Source organism: Somniosus microcephalus, chromosome 20 (genome assembly GCF_052327205.1).
Source record: "Somniosus microcephalus isolate GS21.2 chromosome 20, FLI_Smic_1.0, whole genome shotgun sequence".
Lineage (NCBI taxonomy): Eukaryota > Metazoa > Chordata > Chondrichthyes > Squaliformes > Somniosidae > Somniosus > Somniosus microcephalus.
In genome coordinates this window covers 81583478-81603134 of record NC_141006.1, presented here as the reverse complement: position 1 = coordinate 81603134, position 19657 = coordinate 81583478, and the positions used below count along the sequence as shown (strand labels likewise).

Below are 19657 nucleotides of genomic sequence, written 5' to 3'. Positions count from 1 at the left end.
TACACGGCTTTGAGTTTTGCTTTCGCAGTTTCATTTGAACTTTCATATATTCTGTGCATAAATGGGCCATACACAGGAAGGGAACTGAAAACAAAATGTCAAACTGAGTAACACGAAGCTGTTTCCCTAGCTTCCGGGAGTAGTTTCTGTTTGGGTGATGCAAATGAATAGAGATGGTGAGGAAATGTGATACAAGGCATCAGATATTACACCCAGTAAGAACACCGACTCTCTCCTCCCTCCCCCCCCCCCCCCCCCCCCAACATTACGTAACAGAAATGCGTTCCAACGGTTTAAAATGCAAATAAACTTGTAGTAATTTCCAATAAGTCATTCTTTGAGTAAGATCCACTGTATATTGTGTAAATGTAATTTCAGTACTATATAAAGAATTATTGACAGAAAGCAGCACTTAATATGCAATGAATTTTGGTATAGTACACTTGGAAGAAAATTATGCAAAGAATAATTTTAAAAATGCTTCCCACACACGGCAGCAGAAACTGAAGTGGGTTTTAGACACCGAGGCCGAAGGTGCTAACGATGCAGTACATGGTCTTGTTCTCCCATCTGACCGTGCAGCTTCCTAAAAGCAGAAACAGCAGTTAGTGATGGCAGTAACAAATCGGCAGACTCTTTTATTCCATGACCGTACATTTACCGTATGTTAGTGTCCATTTCCTTCAGGACATGCAGAAAACCTTTTTACTCATCGAGTGGTTGGGATCTGGAATGCACTGCCCAAGTGGGTGGTGGAGGCAGATTCAATCGTGGCTTTCAAAAGGGAGTTGGATAAGTAACAAGGAAAAAATGTGCAGGACTACAGGGAAAGGGCGGGGGAGTGGGACTAGCTGAAGTGCTCTTGCAGAGAGCCGGCACGGTCTCGACGGGCCGAATGGCCTCCTTCTGTGCTGTAACCATTCTAGGATTCTATGAATTTTCTTCAAGGTTTATTTTATTTTCTCCCTTTGGCACATTGACACTGACAACCTACTTATTAGACTATATGCAAATAGCCAATCACTACTCATTCGCTCCACAGTGAACCGAGTATCGACTGTGCAGGCAGGACTAACTATTATAATGTGCTACACAATCTGCCTCTGAAGCTTCACCTATTGGTGTAGTGGGCAAGTGCTCCGTTGGGGCCTTGTGGTATAAACCACACTCAAGTTTCATATCCAGTCTGTCTTGAGGTCGATGGGATAGCTCGATGATCCTATATTGGGGAGGGTACCAAAGTCAACCAAGTTTCTGACTCCTAATGACTAGAGTGCCCCCTGCTGGACAGTGTCGTGTCTGGTGAGGATATGGCTGGTGAGTAATGTGCCCACTTAAGTAGCCTGCCGATCCTCACTGTCCTTGGCCTCCTTATGAAGAATGGCCATTTGGGAGCTGTACTGAGGGGTGTCAGCCCCTGTGGATCTGTACTTCATGAATCGCTGCCAAAACAGGAGATAAAACTAGGGGAAAAGGTGTGTTAATTGTCGTGTTCAGCGAGAGCATAGTCTCGCATTGGACTTGGTTTTAAATTCTGTAGCTCCGGGCAATGTGCGAGACAAATGTGATGGATGAATAAAAATAGTGTCCATTCTGGTTTCTGTGGATCTTAAGCAGCACTGGGACTTTGCTATATTTTTATTAATTTGACTCATTCACTGTATCCTGCTGCTATTAACAGCCCATGTTTACTCAGTCCCACTCTGTTGGTAGTGTCTGGCATTAACTCCGGACAGGAGCCAGTATTAGTTGAAATGGTATCTTCATTGACACTGTATTGGGCCTTTTCATAAAACACCAGCCAGTCACCCCAACAAACTGTAAATGTAAAACTGAACCAAAGTGAACTGAACCAAAGTGTTCTGCACCTCTAGCTCACCCTGTGTACAATTCATTGTAATAATGGACCGACTCTCCCAACAGTAAAGGACTAAATACCCAAATACAGTTGCTCTGCTTTTTTTTTTCTTACCATCAACAGAGTTGTCCCAGAAGCAGGAACTAGCCGTGTGCAAGCCTGCTCCATTCTTCTGCATTATAACACAGGTCACTGAAATTGGGGGGTAAAAAAGTCAATATATTGAGTCCAGAACTGTGTGCCATTGAGAATGCGAAAGTCCACATCAATTATTCTCTGTGATTGCTAACTGGTGCCCAGGTTTTACGCACATAAACCTAGTGTTGATCTTAATGATTTTTTCACCTGTGCAAAAAAGGCATTTCTCAGATGTTTCCTCGTCTTTCTAAACATTGTTCAATTATCGTGTGTTTAAGCTGCTTTGTCACATTCACTTTTTATTATATATTTGTTCCATATCTCAAACGCTGCGCCCACGTATTTCAATGAGGAATAGTTCTGCAAGATGTGGCAGTAAGGTCCAAAGTGGGTGAACATTAAACGTCTTAATGAGTCAACACAGCTCTTGAGTTCTGTTTCAGTGAAGGGAGGCAAGAGATGGTTGGAGATTCTACCCAAAGAGTGAGAGATTGTTAGAATCAGCTCATCAGTTTTCAAATTTTTAAAACCGTGAATTTCCACATTGAGGTCAGTGTCGATGTGGTGGTATTTTCTGGGCAGAGATGTGTTTGCCAAAGGGAGGGCGAGGTAGTTCTCCGAGGGAGGGGGAGGTAGTTCTCCGAGGGAGGGGGAGGTAGTTCTCCGAGGGAGGGGGAGGTAGTTCTCCGAGGGAGGGGGAGGTAGTTCTCCGAGGGAGGGGGAGGTAGTTCCCCGAGGGAGGGGGAGGTAGTTCCCCGAGGGAGGGGGAGGTAGTTCCCCGAGGGAGGGGGAGGTAGTTCCCCGAGGGAGGGGGAGGTAGTTCTCCACACTTGGTTTGAGCCTCGAAGTGCTCAGCAGCAAATAAAAAAATAGGAATAAAATTTTGAAGGTGACATTTGATGGAAGAATTGAAGCAATCTCTATTTATTTGAAACTAAGTGGGGATTGAAGGATCAGACCATCTGGCTAGCTCATCTTACCAGTGAGAGCACTCATGCTGTAATATACTTGGTGTTTTTGTCATGTAATAGTTGACAAAAAAAATTTCCCATGTACAAATTAATCTACGTTAAATATTAATCATCGATCACTCACCAATGTATTTAAAAGGCTTGGCTAATTTGGTGAGTTGGTTCAGACATTGCTCCACCACAGTGGCTGTCCATTGGTTGACTTTATTGTGCTGGTAGGCATTCCCTCCAATGGTGTTTTCCACTGCCTGAATTTTAAAAAGGACAATTATCGAGTAATGCCGACCCCGCCGGCTCAAATCGAGAGACAAAATCTTAATCATCAGACTTGGCATAGAAATCATGGGCTGAATTTTGCCGGTGCTCAGAGCACGGGTTTGGAGGTGGGTCCACTGTCAATCACAAAGATTGACATCGGGTCGGTATCCCGCTGTAAACCCGCCTCCGTCAGTTTCCCAAGTGCCGGGTCTGTCATCCCTGAACAGACCCAACACCATAGAGTCTTAGAGTTTTACAGCACAGAAAGAGGCCCATCGTGTCCACGCCGGCCATCAAGCCCTGTCTATTCTAATCCCATTTTCCAGCATTTGGTCCGTAGCCTTGTATGCTATGGCGTTTCAAGTGCTCATCCAAATGCTTCTTGAATGTTGAGGGTTCCTGCCTCTACCACCCTTTCAGGCAGTGAGTTCCAGATTCCAGCCACCCTCTGGGTGAAAAAGTTTTTCCTCAAATCCCCTCTAAACCTCCTGCATCTCACCTTGAAACTATGCCCCCTGGTTATTGACCCCTCTACTAAGGGGAAAAGTTCCTTTCTATCTGCCCTATCTATGCCCCTCATAATTTTGTACACCTCAATCAGGTCCCCCTTTAGCCTTCTCTGCTCTAAGGAAAACAACCCCAGCCTGTCCAGTCTCTCTCCATAGCTGAAGCGCTCCAGCCCAGGTAACATCCTGGTGACCTCCTCTGCACCCTCTCCAATGCAATCACAACCTTCCTATAGTGTGGCGACCAGAACTGCACACAGTATTCTAGCTGTGGCCTAACTAGCGTTTTGTACAGCTCCATCATAACTTCCCTGCTCTTATATTCTATTCCTTGGCTAATGAAGGCAAGTATCCCATATGCCTTTTTAACCACCTTATCTACCTGTCCTGCCTTCAGGGATCTATGTACATGCACACCAGGGTCCCTCTGATCCTCTGTCCTTCCTAGGGTCCTACCATTCATTGTGTATTACCTTTATTACCTTGCCTTGTTAGTCCTCCCAAAATGCATCCCCTCGCACTTTTCAGGGTTAAATTCCATTTGCCACTGTTCTGCCCATCTAACCAACCCGTCTATATCGTCCTGTAGCCTGAGGCTTCCCTCCTCACTCTTTACCACTCCACCAATTTTCGTGTCATCTGCAAACTTACTGATCATACCTCCTACATTCATACCTAAATCATTAATGTACACTACAAACAGCAAAGGACCCAGCACCGATCCCTGCGGTACACCACTGGACACAGGCTTCCAGTCACAAAAACAACGTTCGACCATCACCCTCTGCCTCCTGCCACTAAGCCAATTTTGGATCCAATGTGTCAAATTGCCCTGGATCCCATGGGCTCTTACCTTCTTGACCAGTCTCCCATGCGGGACTTTGTCAAAACCCTGCTGAAGTCCATGTAGACTACATCAACTGCACTACCCTCATCCACACACCTAGTCACCCCCTCAAAATTCAATCAAATTGGTTAGACATGATCTCCCCCTGACAAAGCCATGCTGACTATCCTTGATTATTCCTTGCCTCTCCAAGTGGAGACTAATTCTGTCCCTCAGAATTTATTCCAATAATTTCGCTACCACTGATGTTAGGCTCACTGGCCTGTAATTCCCTGGTTTATCCCTACTACCCTTCTTGAATAATGGTACTACGTTAACTGTCCTCCAGTACTCTGGCCAGAGAGGTTCTGAAAATTTGTGTCAGAGCCCCTGCAATCTCCTCCCTTGCCTCACACAGCAGCCTGGGATACATCTCGTCTGGGCCTGGGGATTTATCCACTTTTAAGCCTGCTAAAACCGCTAGTACCTCCTCCCTCTCAATACTAATTTGTTCAAATATATCACAATCCCCCTGCCTGATTTCTATGCCTACATCGTCCTTCTCCATAGTGAACACAGATGCAAAATATTCATTTAAAACCTCACCCACATCTTTTGGCTCTACACACAGATTGCCACTTTGGTCCCTAATGGGCCCTACTCTTTCCCTGGTTATCCTCTTGCCCTTAATATACTTTAAAAAAATCTTGGGATTTTCCTTTATTTTGCACGACTGTTTTTTCATGCCCCCTCTTCGCTCTCCTAATTTCTTTATTAAGTACCCCCCCTGCACTTTCTATACTCCTCTAGGGCTTCCACTGTTTTTAGTCCTTTTGTATCTGCCAAAAGCCTCCCTTTTTTTCCTAATCCATTCTTGTATATCCCTTGACATCCAGGGTTCCCTGGGCTTGTTGGTCCCACCCTTGACCTTTACGGGAACATGTTGGCGTTCTACTCTCTCTTTCCTTTCTGAATGACTCCGACTGCTCTGATGTGGATTTTCCTATAAGTATCTGATCCCAGTCCACTTTGGCCAGATCCTGCCTTATCATATTAAAATCGGCCTTTCCCCCAATTTAGAACCTTCATTTCCGGTCCATCTTTGTCCTTTTCCATGACTACCTTAAATCTCACCGAATTATGGTCACTGTCACCAAAATGCTCTCCTACTGATACTTCTACCACTTGCCTGGCTACATTCCCTAGAATTAGGTCCAGTACCACCCCCTCTCTTGTAGAACTTACTACATGCTGGCTCAAAAAGCTCTCCTGGATACACTAAGAATTCCGCACCCTCTAAGCCTTTCACACTCTGACTATCCCAGTTAATATTGGGGAAGTTTAAATCCCCTACTATTATTACCCTATTATTTCTACACTTCTCTGAGATTTGCCTACATATCTGTTCCTCTATCTCCCCTGACTGTTTGGGGGGCCTATAGTACACTCCCAGCAAAGTGCTTGCCCCCTTTTTGTTTTTAAGTTCAACCCATATGGTCTCATTAGAGGAACCTGCTAAATATCATCCCTCCTTACAGCAGTAATTGACTCCTTGATTAATATTGCGACACCCCCTCCTCTTTTACACCCCCCTCTGTCTCGCCTGAAGATTCTATACCCCGGAATATTGAGCTGCCAGTCCTGCCCCTCCCTCAACCATGTCTCTGATAGCAACAATATCATACTCCCATGTGTTCATCAACACCTTCAATTCATCTGCCTTACTCGCAAGACTCCTTGCATTAAAATAAATGCCATCCAGCCTTGCCATACTCCCTTGTGTCGTTACATAGTTGCTCTGCCTTCCAGGCTGACTTGTTTTTTCCTCTATATTTGGCTGTGCATCACCCCCTACTATAGCTCCACTGCGTATCCCATCCCCCCCGCCCCCAACAGTATTAGCAAACCTCCCCGCAAGGATGTTGGTCCCGTTCCGGTTCAGGTGCAACCCGTTTGACTTGTACAGGTCCCACCTTCCCCAGAAGCAGACCCAGTGATCCAGGAAACTAAAGCCCTCCCTCCTGCACCAACTCTTTAGGCACGCATTCATCTGCTCTATCCTCCTATTCCTATACTCACTAGCACGTGGCACCGGGAGTAATCCAGAGATTACAACCTTTGAGGTCCTGCTTTTTAATCTGCTACCTAGCTCCCTAAATTCTTGTTGCAGGACCTCATCCCTCTTTCTACCCATGTCGTTGGTCCCAATGTGAACCACGACCTCTGACTGTTCGCCCTCCCCCTTCAGAATGCCCTGCAGCCATTCAGTGACATCCTTGACCCTGGCAACATACAATCCTGGAGTCACGTCTGCAGCCACTGAAACTTCTATCTGTTCCTCTTACGATAGAATCCCCTATCACTATTGCTCTCCCACTCTTTTTCCTCCTCTCCTGTGCAGCTGAGCCACTCGTAGTGCCACAGACTTGGCTCTTGCTGCATTCCTCTAAGAAACCATCTCCCCCATCAGTATCCAAAACAGAAAATCTGTTGGAGAGGGAGATAGACCCAGGGGACTCCTGCACTACCTTCCTAGTTCTTTTACTCTGTCTGGCAGTCACTCTTTACCTGCGGTGTGACCACCTCGTTAAACATGCTGTCCACGAAGATCTCAGCTTCGCGGATGCTCCACAGTGACTCCAGCCGCAGCTCCAGCTCCGAAACGTGGATTACGAGTAGCTGCAGCTGGAGACACTTCCTGCACATGTGTTCGCCCAGGACACCGACAGTGTCCCTGACTTCCCACATAGCACAGGAGGCGCACTCCACGCTGCCGAGCTGCCCTGCCATGTCCTACCCTTAATTTACTCCCTCTAAATTAAAGAATATTAAATACACTAGGGACCTTACTTCACTTTAAACACTACTTACTCTAAACTAGAGACCTTACTTTTACTTCAACGACTGGACTGTAGAAATACTCACCAGGTCCTACTTACCAATCAGCTCCTTCCCTGGTTGTGACGTCACTTTAGCGGTTTCGCAGTTGTTGTTGCCAAGCAGCGGGTCAGCCAATTTAGATTGTTAGAAGCTTATTAAAAGGTAGTTAAGAAGCATTTTCCCGTGCACTTACCATTTTACCAGGTTTTCAACGAGGTTCCTGGAGAGCAGCTATCACATCAGGTAAGTATGTCGGGTTCTCAATGACTGTGGATTGCTGTGGATAGGAGAAAGCTGCAAAAGTGGTATAAAACCTACCATTTCACAGCTGTTCACTTCCCAATCTTAGAAGCTGGAGCATCAATGATTTGGAACCCACTTTTGAGTTTTATGCACCTTTTGAAGTGTTTGGAGTAATCTCTCTAACCACTGTCACCTCCTTGGAACAACCTATCTCAACCTCACCTGACATTTATTCTATCAGCATCGGTGCCCTTGAAAAAATCTCACCTTGGTCCTCAGAATCCCAACACGATCAACCCCAACACTAGCAGCACCGGGCACACCAGCAGCACCAACATCCACAACAACTTTCTCCGCAATCATCTGATGCTGCACAGGACACAGGGCATCAGCACCCGACCACATTGCTGCCCGGTGGCCAGATTTACTTCACTTGACGCTGTACACCCTGGCTGCCACATGATGCGCCAGGTTGGCACCACCCCACACTAACACCATAAAGCATCCCTACAATGTCCAAGCCATTCCTTTCACACTCATGACCATTGCGGGGGGTACAATTATGTCTCCCCATTCACTGCAACTCACTAAGCCACTTCCAAAGGTGCACACACATCTGTCCAAGAACACACACAGTTGAAAATAAAGATTTCAATATTTGACAGCACATTACCAGAAACTTCACATGAACTTTGACTAAACCACCCAAGTGCCTACCCTTGTGTGTTGTTAGTTAGTATGATTGGACTAGGATGAGGGTGAGTGTGAGGATTGGCTAGTGAGATGGGGAAGTGATAATGTAGATAGAGAGGAATGGGTGGAGGTCCACGGTAAGTTGGTGTAAGCATGTGCAGGAGTAGGGTAGGAAAGGCAGAGTGATGGGGATATGATGAGAGGCACAGCAGGATGAGGTTGTGTGGCTTTGTACTAACGTTTCGTGATCTACTGAGATCATTGAAAGGTTTGCACCACTGCAGCCTGGTCCTCCTGATGACATCCCTGCTTGTGTCCTCCTGTGCAATGTGCAACCAGGCTGTGTTGGTCTCCTGGGGAGGTCTCTTCTGCCAATTGGAAGAGAAGAGAACCTCCCTGCGTGTAGTGACTCCCTCTATAAGCATATATAGGGAGTCATGGGAGAGCCTGGGTGCAGCTGTGCACCTCTGGGCAGTGATTGTCGGTGTTTGCAGCACCTCAATGCTGTAGAACACTGACAAAACAAATGTCAAAATGAATGTGGCCGTGGTCCCTTTAAGGAAACTGGCTGATGACCTCATCAGACCAGCTTCCTTTTAATTGGCCAGCAACCTGGCAGGGCGGGGTTTAACAAGCCCAATCGGGATAATTCTTCTCGTAGAGCGGGATGGAGCCGGAAGCGGGGTCGCAACCCGCCGCCTATCTCGGCCGCGCTGAGCCTACTTCGGTCGGCGAAATCGCGGCCCGTGAGTTGCTGTTTTTTTCCCCCGACCTGACTCCTTGCTGACCTTTGCTCCTGGACAGGAAACGCATTCGGCTGTCACTAACATTACTGACATAAGATAAGAAATAGGAGCAGGAGCAGGTGGATCAGAGCCCTGCTGTCGCGTCACTCGCAGGCCAGCCTCGCTCTGCTTCTGACTTTTACTCTTTCCAGAACTTAACCCCCGACAACCCTCCAACCTCCTCCAGCCCGACAACCCCCTCCAACCCGACAACTCCCGGCCCGACAACCCTCCAGCCTCCTCCAGCCCTCTGACCTCCTCCAGCCCTTTGACCTCCTGCAGCCCAACAACCCTCCGACCTCCTGCAGCCCGACAACCCTCCGACCTCCTGCAGCCCGACAACCCTCCGACCTCCTGCAGCCCGACAACCCTCCGACCTCCTGCAGCCCGACAACCCTCCGGCCTCCTCCAGCCCGACAACCATCCAACCTCCTCCAACCCGACAACCATCCAACCCGACAACCCTCCAGCCTCCTCCAGCCCTCCGACCTCCTCCAGCCCGACACCCCTCCGACCTCCTCCAGCCCGACAACCATCCAACCTCCTCTAACCCTCCGACCTCCTCCAGCCCGACAACCCTCCGACCTCCTCCAGCCCTCCGACCTCCTCCAACCCGACACCCCTCCAGCCCGACAACCCTCCGGCCTCCTCCAGCCCGACAACCCGACAACCCTCCGGCCTCCTCCAGCCCGACAACCATCCAACCTCCTCTAACCCTCCGACCTCCTCCAGCCCGACACCCCTCCGACCTCCTCCAACCCGACACACCTCCGACCTCCTCCAGCCCGACACACCTCCGACCTCCTCCAGCCCGACACCCCTCCGACCTCCTCCAGCCCGACACCCCTCCAGCCTCCTCCAGCCCGACAACCCTCCGGCCTCCTGCAGCCCGACAACCATCCAACCTCCTCCAGCCCGACAACCCTCCGTGATCTCTGCGCTCCTCCAAGTTGGCCCTCTTGCGCATTCCCGATTTTAATCGCCCCACCATTGATGGCCGTGCCTCCAGCTGGCTACACTCGCTCTACCATCCAATACAAGAGGCAACCGTTGTTGCCCCCAGGCGGTTTGAACCCTTCAGCAGACAGATGTGCTAATTGGGTCGGCCTGTCGAAAGTGAGGTGTCTCAACACTTCTGAAAATATAAACCTGACGCCAGAATTCTGATTTTCAAAAGTAAGCTCCAATTTTCCCCACTTTTTATGTTAAAGTTTTTAATAACTTTCATCAGCAACAAGTTAAACCATAAATCCACCCCGGTGCAATATTAGATTTATTAAAACGTAGCAAATAAAAGTAAGTTAAATTTGTCAATCACTCTTCCTTCTGCTGATGATCTCACAAACCCACCTGCAGTAGGAGCGGATTTAGCTCCAAATTCGCACAAACGAGTTTCTCATTTCCTCTCCTAAACCATGTCACTGCCGTCGAACAGCAACAACGTACTTTCTTACTCGCCTGTGGCAGGTAAAACTCGATTACTGGCTCAATTGTCTAGGTTTAATGAGATGAGATACATGTGGGGCAGGATTTTCATTGGGTCTTGGAGGCGTGTGGGGCGTTAAAATCCTGAAATCGGGGGTCCCACCCCCAACCCGCCTCCATGCCAGTTTCAAAGGAGGCGGGTACCCGCCCCGCACTGGGAGCCGCCTCCCCGAGGCGGGAAGGGGATTAGTGCCAATTAACTACCTGTTAACAGGTAGTTAACGGGCAGTTTTTAGCCTAATCCCTATTTTCATTCTTGAAGTGTGGGATTCCCGCCGGCTCTAATCCAGCCCGTGGTGTCTACTGATCTCTCCACCGATTTTGACAGCTTCATCCAGCCCCATGGCAGTGGCCGGCTGCTCTGATTTGTCCCGCTCTCATTTGCTCGGTGGTGACCGCAGAGTTTCTTAACACAAACCCCCAGAAACGCTGCCCTCCTCACCAGGGGAACCAGCTGAGCTCAGCTCGCCCACAGTTTCCATCGTGAGTGATGATTTATTTCACTCCCACATCGCCTCTCCGGCGATGGATACGCGAGAGTTGGCAATACTGAATCAACGAAACAAAAATGACTGGCCTTGCATATAAAATGTTATAAAAATGTAATGAAAACACTCACTTCTTTGATGATGGTGCTTATATCATCAACAACAAAAGCAGTCTGGAAGACAAGAGAGAAAGTGGTGATGCTAAAGTGACCATACTCCATGTTTAATGAGTTCAGAAATAATGCATGCTTCTTACTGACTCATCTACAATGGTGCTTATTTAATAAATGTATATTTCAATTAGTTTGCAAAGTTCTGAGGAGAGTTTAAACAGTTGCATTACCCATGCTAATTGCACCTTGGTTTATAGCAGGTCCTGTAGTCTTGCCAACCGAGATACTCTTATGAACATAGGGATGTGCAGACCCCAAAAATGCTATTGTCGTTCACGCACTGAAATCTTCACCCTGTCCAATTCAAATACTTCAGTTCCTTGAAGGGGATGAGTTCCTGGCCATTAACAACACGTTTAGAATTCTACATGTTCCTTCCCAATACCCCTTCTCACTGCATTCATTAAAATTGTGCATTCTGGTTTGTTATTGACCAGTTTAATTCATTGCTATAAATTTATGTCCACTGTAAATACTTTCATGGGTTTAGTAACATCAGTCGCTTTCAAAAGTCGTCTCGAGTATCATATAAGAACACAAGAAATAGGAGCAGGAGTCGGCCATTTGGCCGCACAAGCTTGCTCCGCCATTCAATACGATCATGGCTGACCTTCGCCCTCAACTCCACTTTCCCGCCCGGTCTCCATATCCTTTGATTCCCCTACAGCCCAAAAATCTATTGCTCTCCGCCTTGAATATTCTCAACGACTGAGCCTCCACAGCCTGCTGGAGTAGAGAATTCCAACGATTCATCACCCTCTGACTGAAGAAATTTCTCATCTCAGTCCTAAATGGCCGACCCCTTATCCTGAGACTATGACCCCTGGTTCTAGACTCTCCAGCCAGGGGAAACATCCGCTCAGCATCTACCCTGTCAATCCCCCTCAGAACCTTGTATGTTTCAATGAGATCACCTCTCATTCTTCTAAACTCCAGAGAGTATCGGCCCATTCTACACAATCTCTCATCATAGGACAGCCCTCTCCTATCTGACAATGTCCAGTATCTACCAGCAGGCTCCTGTAACCCTGGGCTTCAACAATTGGAGCTCCCTGTCTGCCCTGGACTGGATACTGGTGTCTTTTGGGGGTTTCGTGTTTTGATGTCCCAAAGGCGGACCAAGCAAACAGCCATTGGACTTCCTTCAAACCGTGTAACGTATTTTCGTGCAATTACACACAATAAATAACCTGCCGCCTTCGTCCAACCTCAACGGGTCATCTTATTTAACTTAATATAATTCCTAACTATTCTTGCAGCATTTTGGGCCTATTGGTCTCACCAAAAGCCCTCCTAGATTTCTCCATAAAAACCTTCCACTTTGCAAAAGCCTCGCTGCCAGCCTCGATCTTGCATCTCTTCACAAACACAAACAAATCAAAGAACCTTCCCATTAACAGTTGAGGTATTTTTTGCCCAGACAGGCGAATGAATTGTTTATTTACAGTTGCTGGGGAACCAACTTCAAAGCATCTTAACCGCCTCGGCCCAGTCAAGTTACAAACAACTTTTCTCACTCAGGTTATTTGATGTTAACATTTCCCGCCGCCCATTCCTCCCGGGAAAAGCCTCGAGTGTCAACCGTCACTCGGTCTCAGTGAAGTGAAATTTGGTTCCGCCATTCTCGGGGGGCTGAGGTCGGGGGGTGACCCTGGGGTCAGGGGGTGACCCTGGGGTCGGCTGGTCGGGGGCGGGGTGGATTCCTGGCCCTGATCTGCCCCGGGCCTCAGGCCCAGCCCCGGGGCCAGTTAGTCCGCTCTCCCCGCCGCCCACAGTCCGCAATCTGTCGGCGGGCGATGGGAAGTTGCGGCTCCGGGATCGCCACAAACCCCGGGCCAAGTTCCGATTCTAACCGGACTCCGGCCGCTCTTTAACTCGGGAACTTTACCTCCTCCGCCGGCTGAAACTCCTCCATCTCCCTCGCCGAGTCTCTGTAACCACAACAAACCCGCGAGAGGCGGCGGGATCGCGGCTGCCAATTATTGCAACAAAATCTCCGACAGTGCGGCGCTCCCTCAGTACTGACCCTCCGACAGTGCGGCGCTCCCTCAGTACTGATCCTCCGACAGTGCGGCGCTCCCTCAGTACTGCCCCTCCGACAGTGCGGCGCTCCCTCCGTACTGCCCCTCCGACAGTGCGGCGCTCCCTCAGTACTGCCCCTCCGACAGTGCGACGCTCCCTCAGTACTGCCCCTCCGACAGTGCGGCGCTCCCTCAGTACTGCCCCTCCGACTGCGGCGCTCCCTCAGTACTGCCCCTCCGACAGTGCAACGCTCCCTCAGTACTGCCCCTCCGACAGTGCGGCGCTCCCTCAGTACTGCCCCTCCGACAGTGCGGCGCTCCCTCAGTACTGACCCTCCGACAGTGCGGCGCTCCCTCAGTACTGATCCTCCGACAGTGCGGCGCTCCCTCAGTACTGACCCTCCGACAGTGCGGCGCTCCCTCAGTACTGATCCTCCGACAGTGCGGCGCTCCCTCAGTACTGCCCCTCCGACAGTGCGGCGCTCCCTCCGTACTGCCCCTCCGACAGTGCGGCGCTCCCTCAGTACTGCCCCTCCGACAGTGCGACGCTCCCTCAGTACTGCCCCTCCGACAGTGCGGCGCTCCCTCAGTACTGCCCCTCCGACTGCGGCGCTCCCTCAGTACTGCCCCTCCGACAGTGCAACGCTCCCTCAGTACTGCCCCTCCGACAGTGCGGCGCTCCCTCCGTACTGCCCCTCCGACAGTGCGGCGCTCCCTCAGTACTGCCCCTCCGACAGTGCAACGCTCCCTCAGTACTGCCCCTCCGACAGTGCGGCGCTCCCTCAGTACTGCCCCTCCGACAGTGCGGCGCTCCCTCAATACTGCCCCTCCGACAGTGCGGCGCTCCCTCAGTACCGCCCCTCCGACAGTGCGACGCTCCCTCAGTACCGCCCCTCCGACAGTGCGGCGCTCCCTCAGTACCGCCCCTCCCACAGTGCGGCGCTCCCTCAGTACTGCCCCTCCGACAGTGCGGCGCTCCCTCAGTACTGCCCCTCCGACAGTGCGGCGCTCCCTCAGTACTGCCCCTCCCACAGTGCGGCGCTCCCTCAGTACTGCCCCTCCCACAGTGCGGCGCTCCCTCAGTACTGCCCCTCCCACAGTGCGGCGCTCCCTCAGTACTGCCCCTCCGACAGTGCGGCACTCCGGAGGGGCAGTACTGAGGGAGCGCCGCACTGTCAGAGGGGCAGTACTGAGGGAGTGCTGCACTGTGCCATCTTTTGGATGAGACATTAAACCGAGGCCCCGTCTGCTATCTCAGGTGGACGTAAAAGATCCCATGGCACTATTTCGAAGAAGAGCAGGGGGGAGTTATCCCCGGTGTCCGGGCCAATATTTATCCTTCAACCAACATCACTGAAACAGATGATCTGGTCATTATCACATTGCTGTTAGTGGTATCTTGCTGTGCGCAAATTGGCTGCCGTGTTTCCTACATTACAACAGTGACTACACTTCAAAAGGTACTTCATTGGTTGTAAAGCACTTTGGGATGTCCGGTGGTCATGAACGGTGCTGGATAAATGCAAATCTCTCTCTTTTTTAGGAACGGTGACCAAAAGTTTGGTCAAAGTTTGAGTAAATGCATTGACTCTGAAGAAACTCTGTCCCCAAACACTTAATCAGACTGGTGCCATTGTGATGTAAGTCCACCACTTAAGGTTTCTTTCTCCTTTCCTCCCCAGAATCCAACACTTCTTATAGAAACATCGGAGCGGGAGGAGGCCATTCCGCCCCTCGAGTCTGCTCCGCCATTCACTTAGATCACGGCTGATCTGTATCTCAACTCCATTTACCAGCCTCAGCTCCATATCCCTTGATACGCTCACCTAACGAAAATCTAATGATCTCAGTCTTATGTTGTCATCTTATGTTATTTTAGTACAAATAGTAAACGTTGAAGAGTCTGTTGCTCATCTGATGTTCTTTACAGTTGAAAGTTTAATCAAAAATCGATGACTTGACTGGTTTGTCTCTGTTTTCACTGTAAAATGTAAATAGATCTGACACATTGCTCTGGTGACCACCGAACAAAAAACATTATCAACCATTGCAGATGCGAGCAAACTTGGAGGGACAATGGAATGGGAGGAGACAACTGAGAAATTACAGAATTAAGTGAGCAAATTATGTAAGTGGGCAGAACAAATACAAAGCAACAATCACAATCAAATTAGTAAATATCACAGCTAGGACTCATATCCGGAAGTTTTTCACGCAAGGAGTGATTAACTCGTGGAATGGATTCCCAAATACAGTAACAGAGGGAAACGAGAAGTCATGTAAGGACCAATTGGATCATTCTGAATGGAGGAACTAAGATGGGCTGAATGGCCTTCCTCTCCCGTAATTACCTTGAGATGCAGAGCCTCATGCTAAAATGCTTATCCTTCTCCATGATGAAACTGAAGCCCCGGACACTCTAAGTGCTAACCAGTAAACTTTGCTGGAAAATGGATATCTGTGGGTGGTAGGACAGAATAAGATGGGGTCAGTGTGAAGCCTCTCATGGTCAAATTGCCTGACACAGCTCAACATCTGGGTTCAGACAAACAACGGCTGCTTGAATGAAGTCGCTGAGGCTCTTGGCACCTTCAGGGCTCGACCCCAACACCTGTCCATAGCATCAAGAACAAAAATCAAGGCGGGTGGAGGAAAGAGTTGAAAATTTCATGCAAAATTGACATGATTTATTTAGGACTTTTTCAGTTGTAAAAGGATGTTATATCTGACTAGTGCCTGTCGTATTGAAATTATTTTACTGAAGAGAATTAAAGCTAATATTAGATTTCTACTGTGGTCTTGCAATATGTTCTGTAAATTATGAATTAATTAAGGATGTGGATTAGGGTGCATATTTAGCTGCTGTGTTGAGTGAAACGAGAATGTGTAACTTGTACCCCAATCCACAGGACCTTAAATCATTTATACATTATACAAAATACAGCTAATTTCCAAAAATAATAACACATAAGTAATCAGATTAATTGGGGCCATATAGGAAATACTGAACAGAGGTGTACTGTCCTTCTTTTATGACTGAAACATAAAGCTAAGATCAATATATCAATTGATGTCCATTTACAACTCTTCCTGCACACAGTCTGAAATTAATATTCAATCATTCCATAAAGCATTTCCATGAGCTCCTCCAATGTAGGACTGAGCTGTAGAGAGTCGGAAGGGTCAATGGCTGATCGGTGCTGAGTCAGGTTGATCTCGGTGGTGGGGTTACTACAGTTGGCCTCAGCAGATGGAAGGGATGGGGAGGGAGGGAGGGGTGGATGGGGGTGGGTGGGGAGGGAGGGATGGGAGGGGGGAGGGAGGGGTGGGATGGGGAGGGAGGGAGGGAGGGAGGGGTGGATGGGGAGAGGAGAGGAGGGAGAGGGGGAGGAGGGGTGGATGGGAGAGGGAGGGAGGGGTGGGTGGGGAGGGAGGGAGGGGTGGATGGGGAGGGAGGGGAGGGAGGGGTGGATGGGGTTGGTGGGGAGGGAGGGAGGGATGGGGAGGGAGGGGTGGATGGGGAGGGAGGGAGGGGTGGGTAGGGAGGGAGGGAGGGGTGGATGGGGAGGATGGGGGAGGGGAAGGGGTGGGTAGGGAGGGAGGGAGGGGTGATGGGGGAGGGGGAGGGAGGGGTGGATGGGGGGAGGGAGGGAGGGGTGGATGGGGAGGGAGGGATGGGTGAGGGGTGGGTGGGGAGGGAGGGAGGGAGGGGTGGATGGGGAGGGAGGGAGGGATGGGGGAGGGGAGGGGTGGATGGGGGGGAGGGGTGGATGGGGGGGCAGGGAGGGAGGCGGTGGGGAGGGAGGGTGGGGAGGGGAGGGGGTGGATGGGGAGGGATGGGGAGGGGAAGGGGTGGGGAGGGAGGGGTGGATGGGGAGGGAGGGAAGGGGAGGGAGGGGTGGATGGGGGGGAGGGAGGGAGGGTGGGGAGGGAGGGAGGGGTGGATGGGGAGGGAGGGAGGGGTGGAGTGGGGAGGGAGGGGGGGGAGGGGGAGGATTGCTGCCTGCAACTTACTGGAATGTGAATGTGGGACCAGGCCAAGGGCTACACACAATTGCAAAGACTTGCTCCTGGGGAGGTTCTACACGAAGATCTTCTTTCTGTCGAGTGTTGTTGGAGCATGGAACATTTTGCCACGGGGAAGAAATGAGGCAGAAACTCTGAACCTTCTAAGGGAAAAGTGGATAAATATTTGAAGCAGAGAAAGATACGGGGTGATGGATGGAAAGAAGGAAGGCAAAGAACTAACACAGACATGATGGGCCAAATGGCCTTGCCTATGGTTGTAAGTAATGATTAGTGCCTGTGGAACTGCACTGCAGCAGGAATCAGGAACAGAGGGGAGAAAATCAAACCTCTTTAATGTTGAATCCGTGATTCTTAAAGTATGATGTTTTCCAATAACTACACGGAGGCTGTAACTTAACAATCAACAGGTGTTTACTGGAGGAGGGTAGTCTAAAGACTGACAGTACAGAGGCATGCTCAAGGCTTATATACAGGTGTGGTCACTGCCGGTACTACAGTATACAGGAGCTGTAAAAGTAGTTCTCTCTTAAAGGTACATACACTACAATTCCTCCCCTTTTAGATTAACAGTACCCATAATATTCAAATAACAATTAACACTTTAACATGCACATTAAACTGAAATAGTCCATTTATAGATTCAGTCTTTGGGGCGGCTTCCTGATCCTTTCTAGATAGCGCCTTTCCTGAGGTTCTTGTTCTTGGTGCGGAGGGGATTCTGGCCCCTTTTCGTCGGTTATTTCATCAGTTTCCACTGCTACTGTTTCTGAGGTAGATGCTACCGGTATGTCGGGTTCATCCCCAGGGACGCGAGACATGGGGTTGACTCGTTCCTGTGACGCTAAGATCTGGTCGACGTGGCGTCTCACAATGTTCTCCCCGACATCCACTGTGTACATTAGTGGCCCCTGCCGTGTGCATATCGTTCCGGGTTGCCTTTTCTCTGTTCGGTAGTCACGGGCCAAGACTGGTTGTCCTACATTGAAGCTCCTTGTCGGCTTCTCATTGATGTGCTGGAATTGTTTATCCTCAACATTTCTTCGCACATTTGGTCTGAGCAAATCCAGACGAGATCTCAACCTTCGGTTAAAGAACATCATGGCCGGGGTCTGGTTGGTAACTGCATGTGTCGCATTTCTGTAGGCTAACAGGAAATTGTCCACCTTATGCTGTAGTGGAATTTCATCATCGCACATGGCCTTTATCGCCTTTTTAAAGGTTTGTACGAACCTCTCAGCCAATCCATTTGTGGCTGGATGATACGGGGCGGATGTGTAATGCCTTACCCCATTCCTTCTCATAAATTTCCGAAACTCTTCGGACACAAACTGTGGTCCATTATCAGAGCAGATCTGCTCTGGCAAGCCGTTTCTGGCAAATATGGTCCTTAGGACTGCAATCGTTTTCTCTGTAGTGGTTGAGGACATTTTTATCACCTCAGGCCATTTCGAGTGAGCATCCACTGCTATTAAGAACATTGAGTCCATGAATGGACCAGCAAAATCAATATGCACCCGTTGCCATGGAGAGGAGGGCCACTCCCATGGGTGTAGAGGGGCATGTGGTGGTGCATTTTGGACCTTCTGGCATCCTGAGCAGCTCTTGGTTAGGTCCTCGATTTGTTGATCGATCCCCGGCCACCACACATAAGCCCTAGCAAGGCTTTTCATTTTCACCCCTCCCAGATGACCTTCGTGAAGCTCATTGAGCACTCTCTCCCTTAACTTGGGTGGAATTACCACTTGGGATCCACACATCACTGTCCCCTGGCATACTGACAGCTGTTCTCTTCTGGATGAGAATGCTGGCAACAGTGAGTCGCCATGTGTTGGCCATCCCCTCACCATCAAATCATATACCCGAGACAGTGTCGGATCATTGCGGGTCTCCTTCTCTATATCCACGTTAGTTACTGGCAATCGTTCAATTATTGACAAATAAAATATCTCGATAGGGTCCACTGCTGGTGCTTCCTCCACAGTAGGCAGTGGCAGGCGTGATAGCCCATCAGCGTTTCCATGCTGTTTCGTGCCTTTATATTCTATTTCATATTGGTTCGCCCCTAGAAAAAGGGACCATCTTTGTTACCGTTGTGCAGTCATCACCGGAACGCCCTTCTTTGGATTTAAGATGGAGACAAGTGGTTGGTGGTCAGTCAGCAAGGTGAACTTCTGCCCATGCAGATAGTGGTTGAATTTTTTTACTCCCCATACTAGGCTGAGGGCCTCCCTGTCAATCTGGGCGTAGTTGCGCTCGGCTGAGGTTAGTGACCGAGACGCAAAGGCTACTGGCCTCTCCAACCC

General features: G+C 49.6%; 1 protein-coding gene and 1 long non-coding RNA gene across 5 annotated transcripts; one reads left to right on the top strand and one right to left on the bottom strand.

The window, feature by feature from the left end:
* Nucleotides 1-333: 333 nt before the first annotated feature.
* On the bottom strand, nucleotides 334-13355 carry dynlt1a (dynein light chain Tctex-type 1a). 4 transcript variants are annotated; one of them, XM_085963091.1, is made up of 6 exons: nucleotides 12822-12928; nucleotides 11263-11304; nucleotides 7631-7714; nucleotides 3092-3215; nucleotides 1973-2050; nucleotides 334-586 (listed from the first exon to the last, which is right to left on the bottom strand). In XM_085963091.1, exons 3-6 carry the CDS (start codon nucleotides 7631-7633, stop codon nucleotides 516-518), a joined length of 276 nt encoding a protein of 91 aa, XP_085819217.1. In that variant the 5' UTR covers nucleotides 7634-7714; nucleotides 11263-11304; nucleotides 12822-12928; the 3' UTR covers nucleotides 334-515. The 4 variants fall into 4 exon arrangements, with proteins under 4 accessions (XP_085819217.1, XP_085819216.1, XP_085819214.1 ...); XM_085963090.1 differs by lacking the exon at nucleotides 12822-12928 and adding an exon at nucleotides 11475-11610; XM_085963088.1 differs by lacking the exons at nucleotides 7631-7714; nucleotides 12822-12928 and adding an exon at nucleotides 13193-13354.
* On the top strand, nucleotides 8959-16116 carry LOC147103476 (uncharacterized). Its single transcript, XR_015072983.1, has 2 exons — nucleotides 8959-9119; nucleotides 15008-16116. It is a non-coding gene; the product is annotated as an uncharacterized LOC147103476 (long non-coding RNA).
* Nucleotides 16117-19657: the final 3541 nt, after the last annotated feature.

Bases quoted from the DNA above. Each gene is read 5' to 3' on its own strand.
- dynlt1a (XM_085963088.1), bottom strand. From the start codon at position 13,219: ATGGAGGAGTTTCAGCCGGCGGAGGAG. The intron at 11,305-13,192 runs GTAAAGTTCCCG...CTTGTCTTCCAG, and splicing joins AGTTTCAGCCGGCGGAGGAG to ACTGCTTTTGTTGTTGATGA. The intron at 2,051-3,091 runs GTGAGTGATCGA...CCCCAATTTCAG, and splicing joins CAAGCCTTTTAAATACATTG to TGACCTGTGTTATAATGCAG.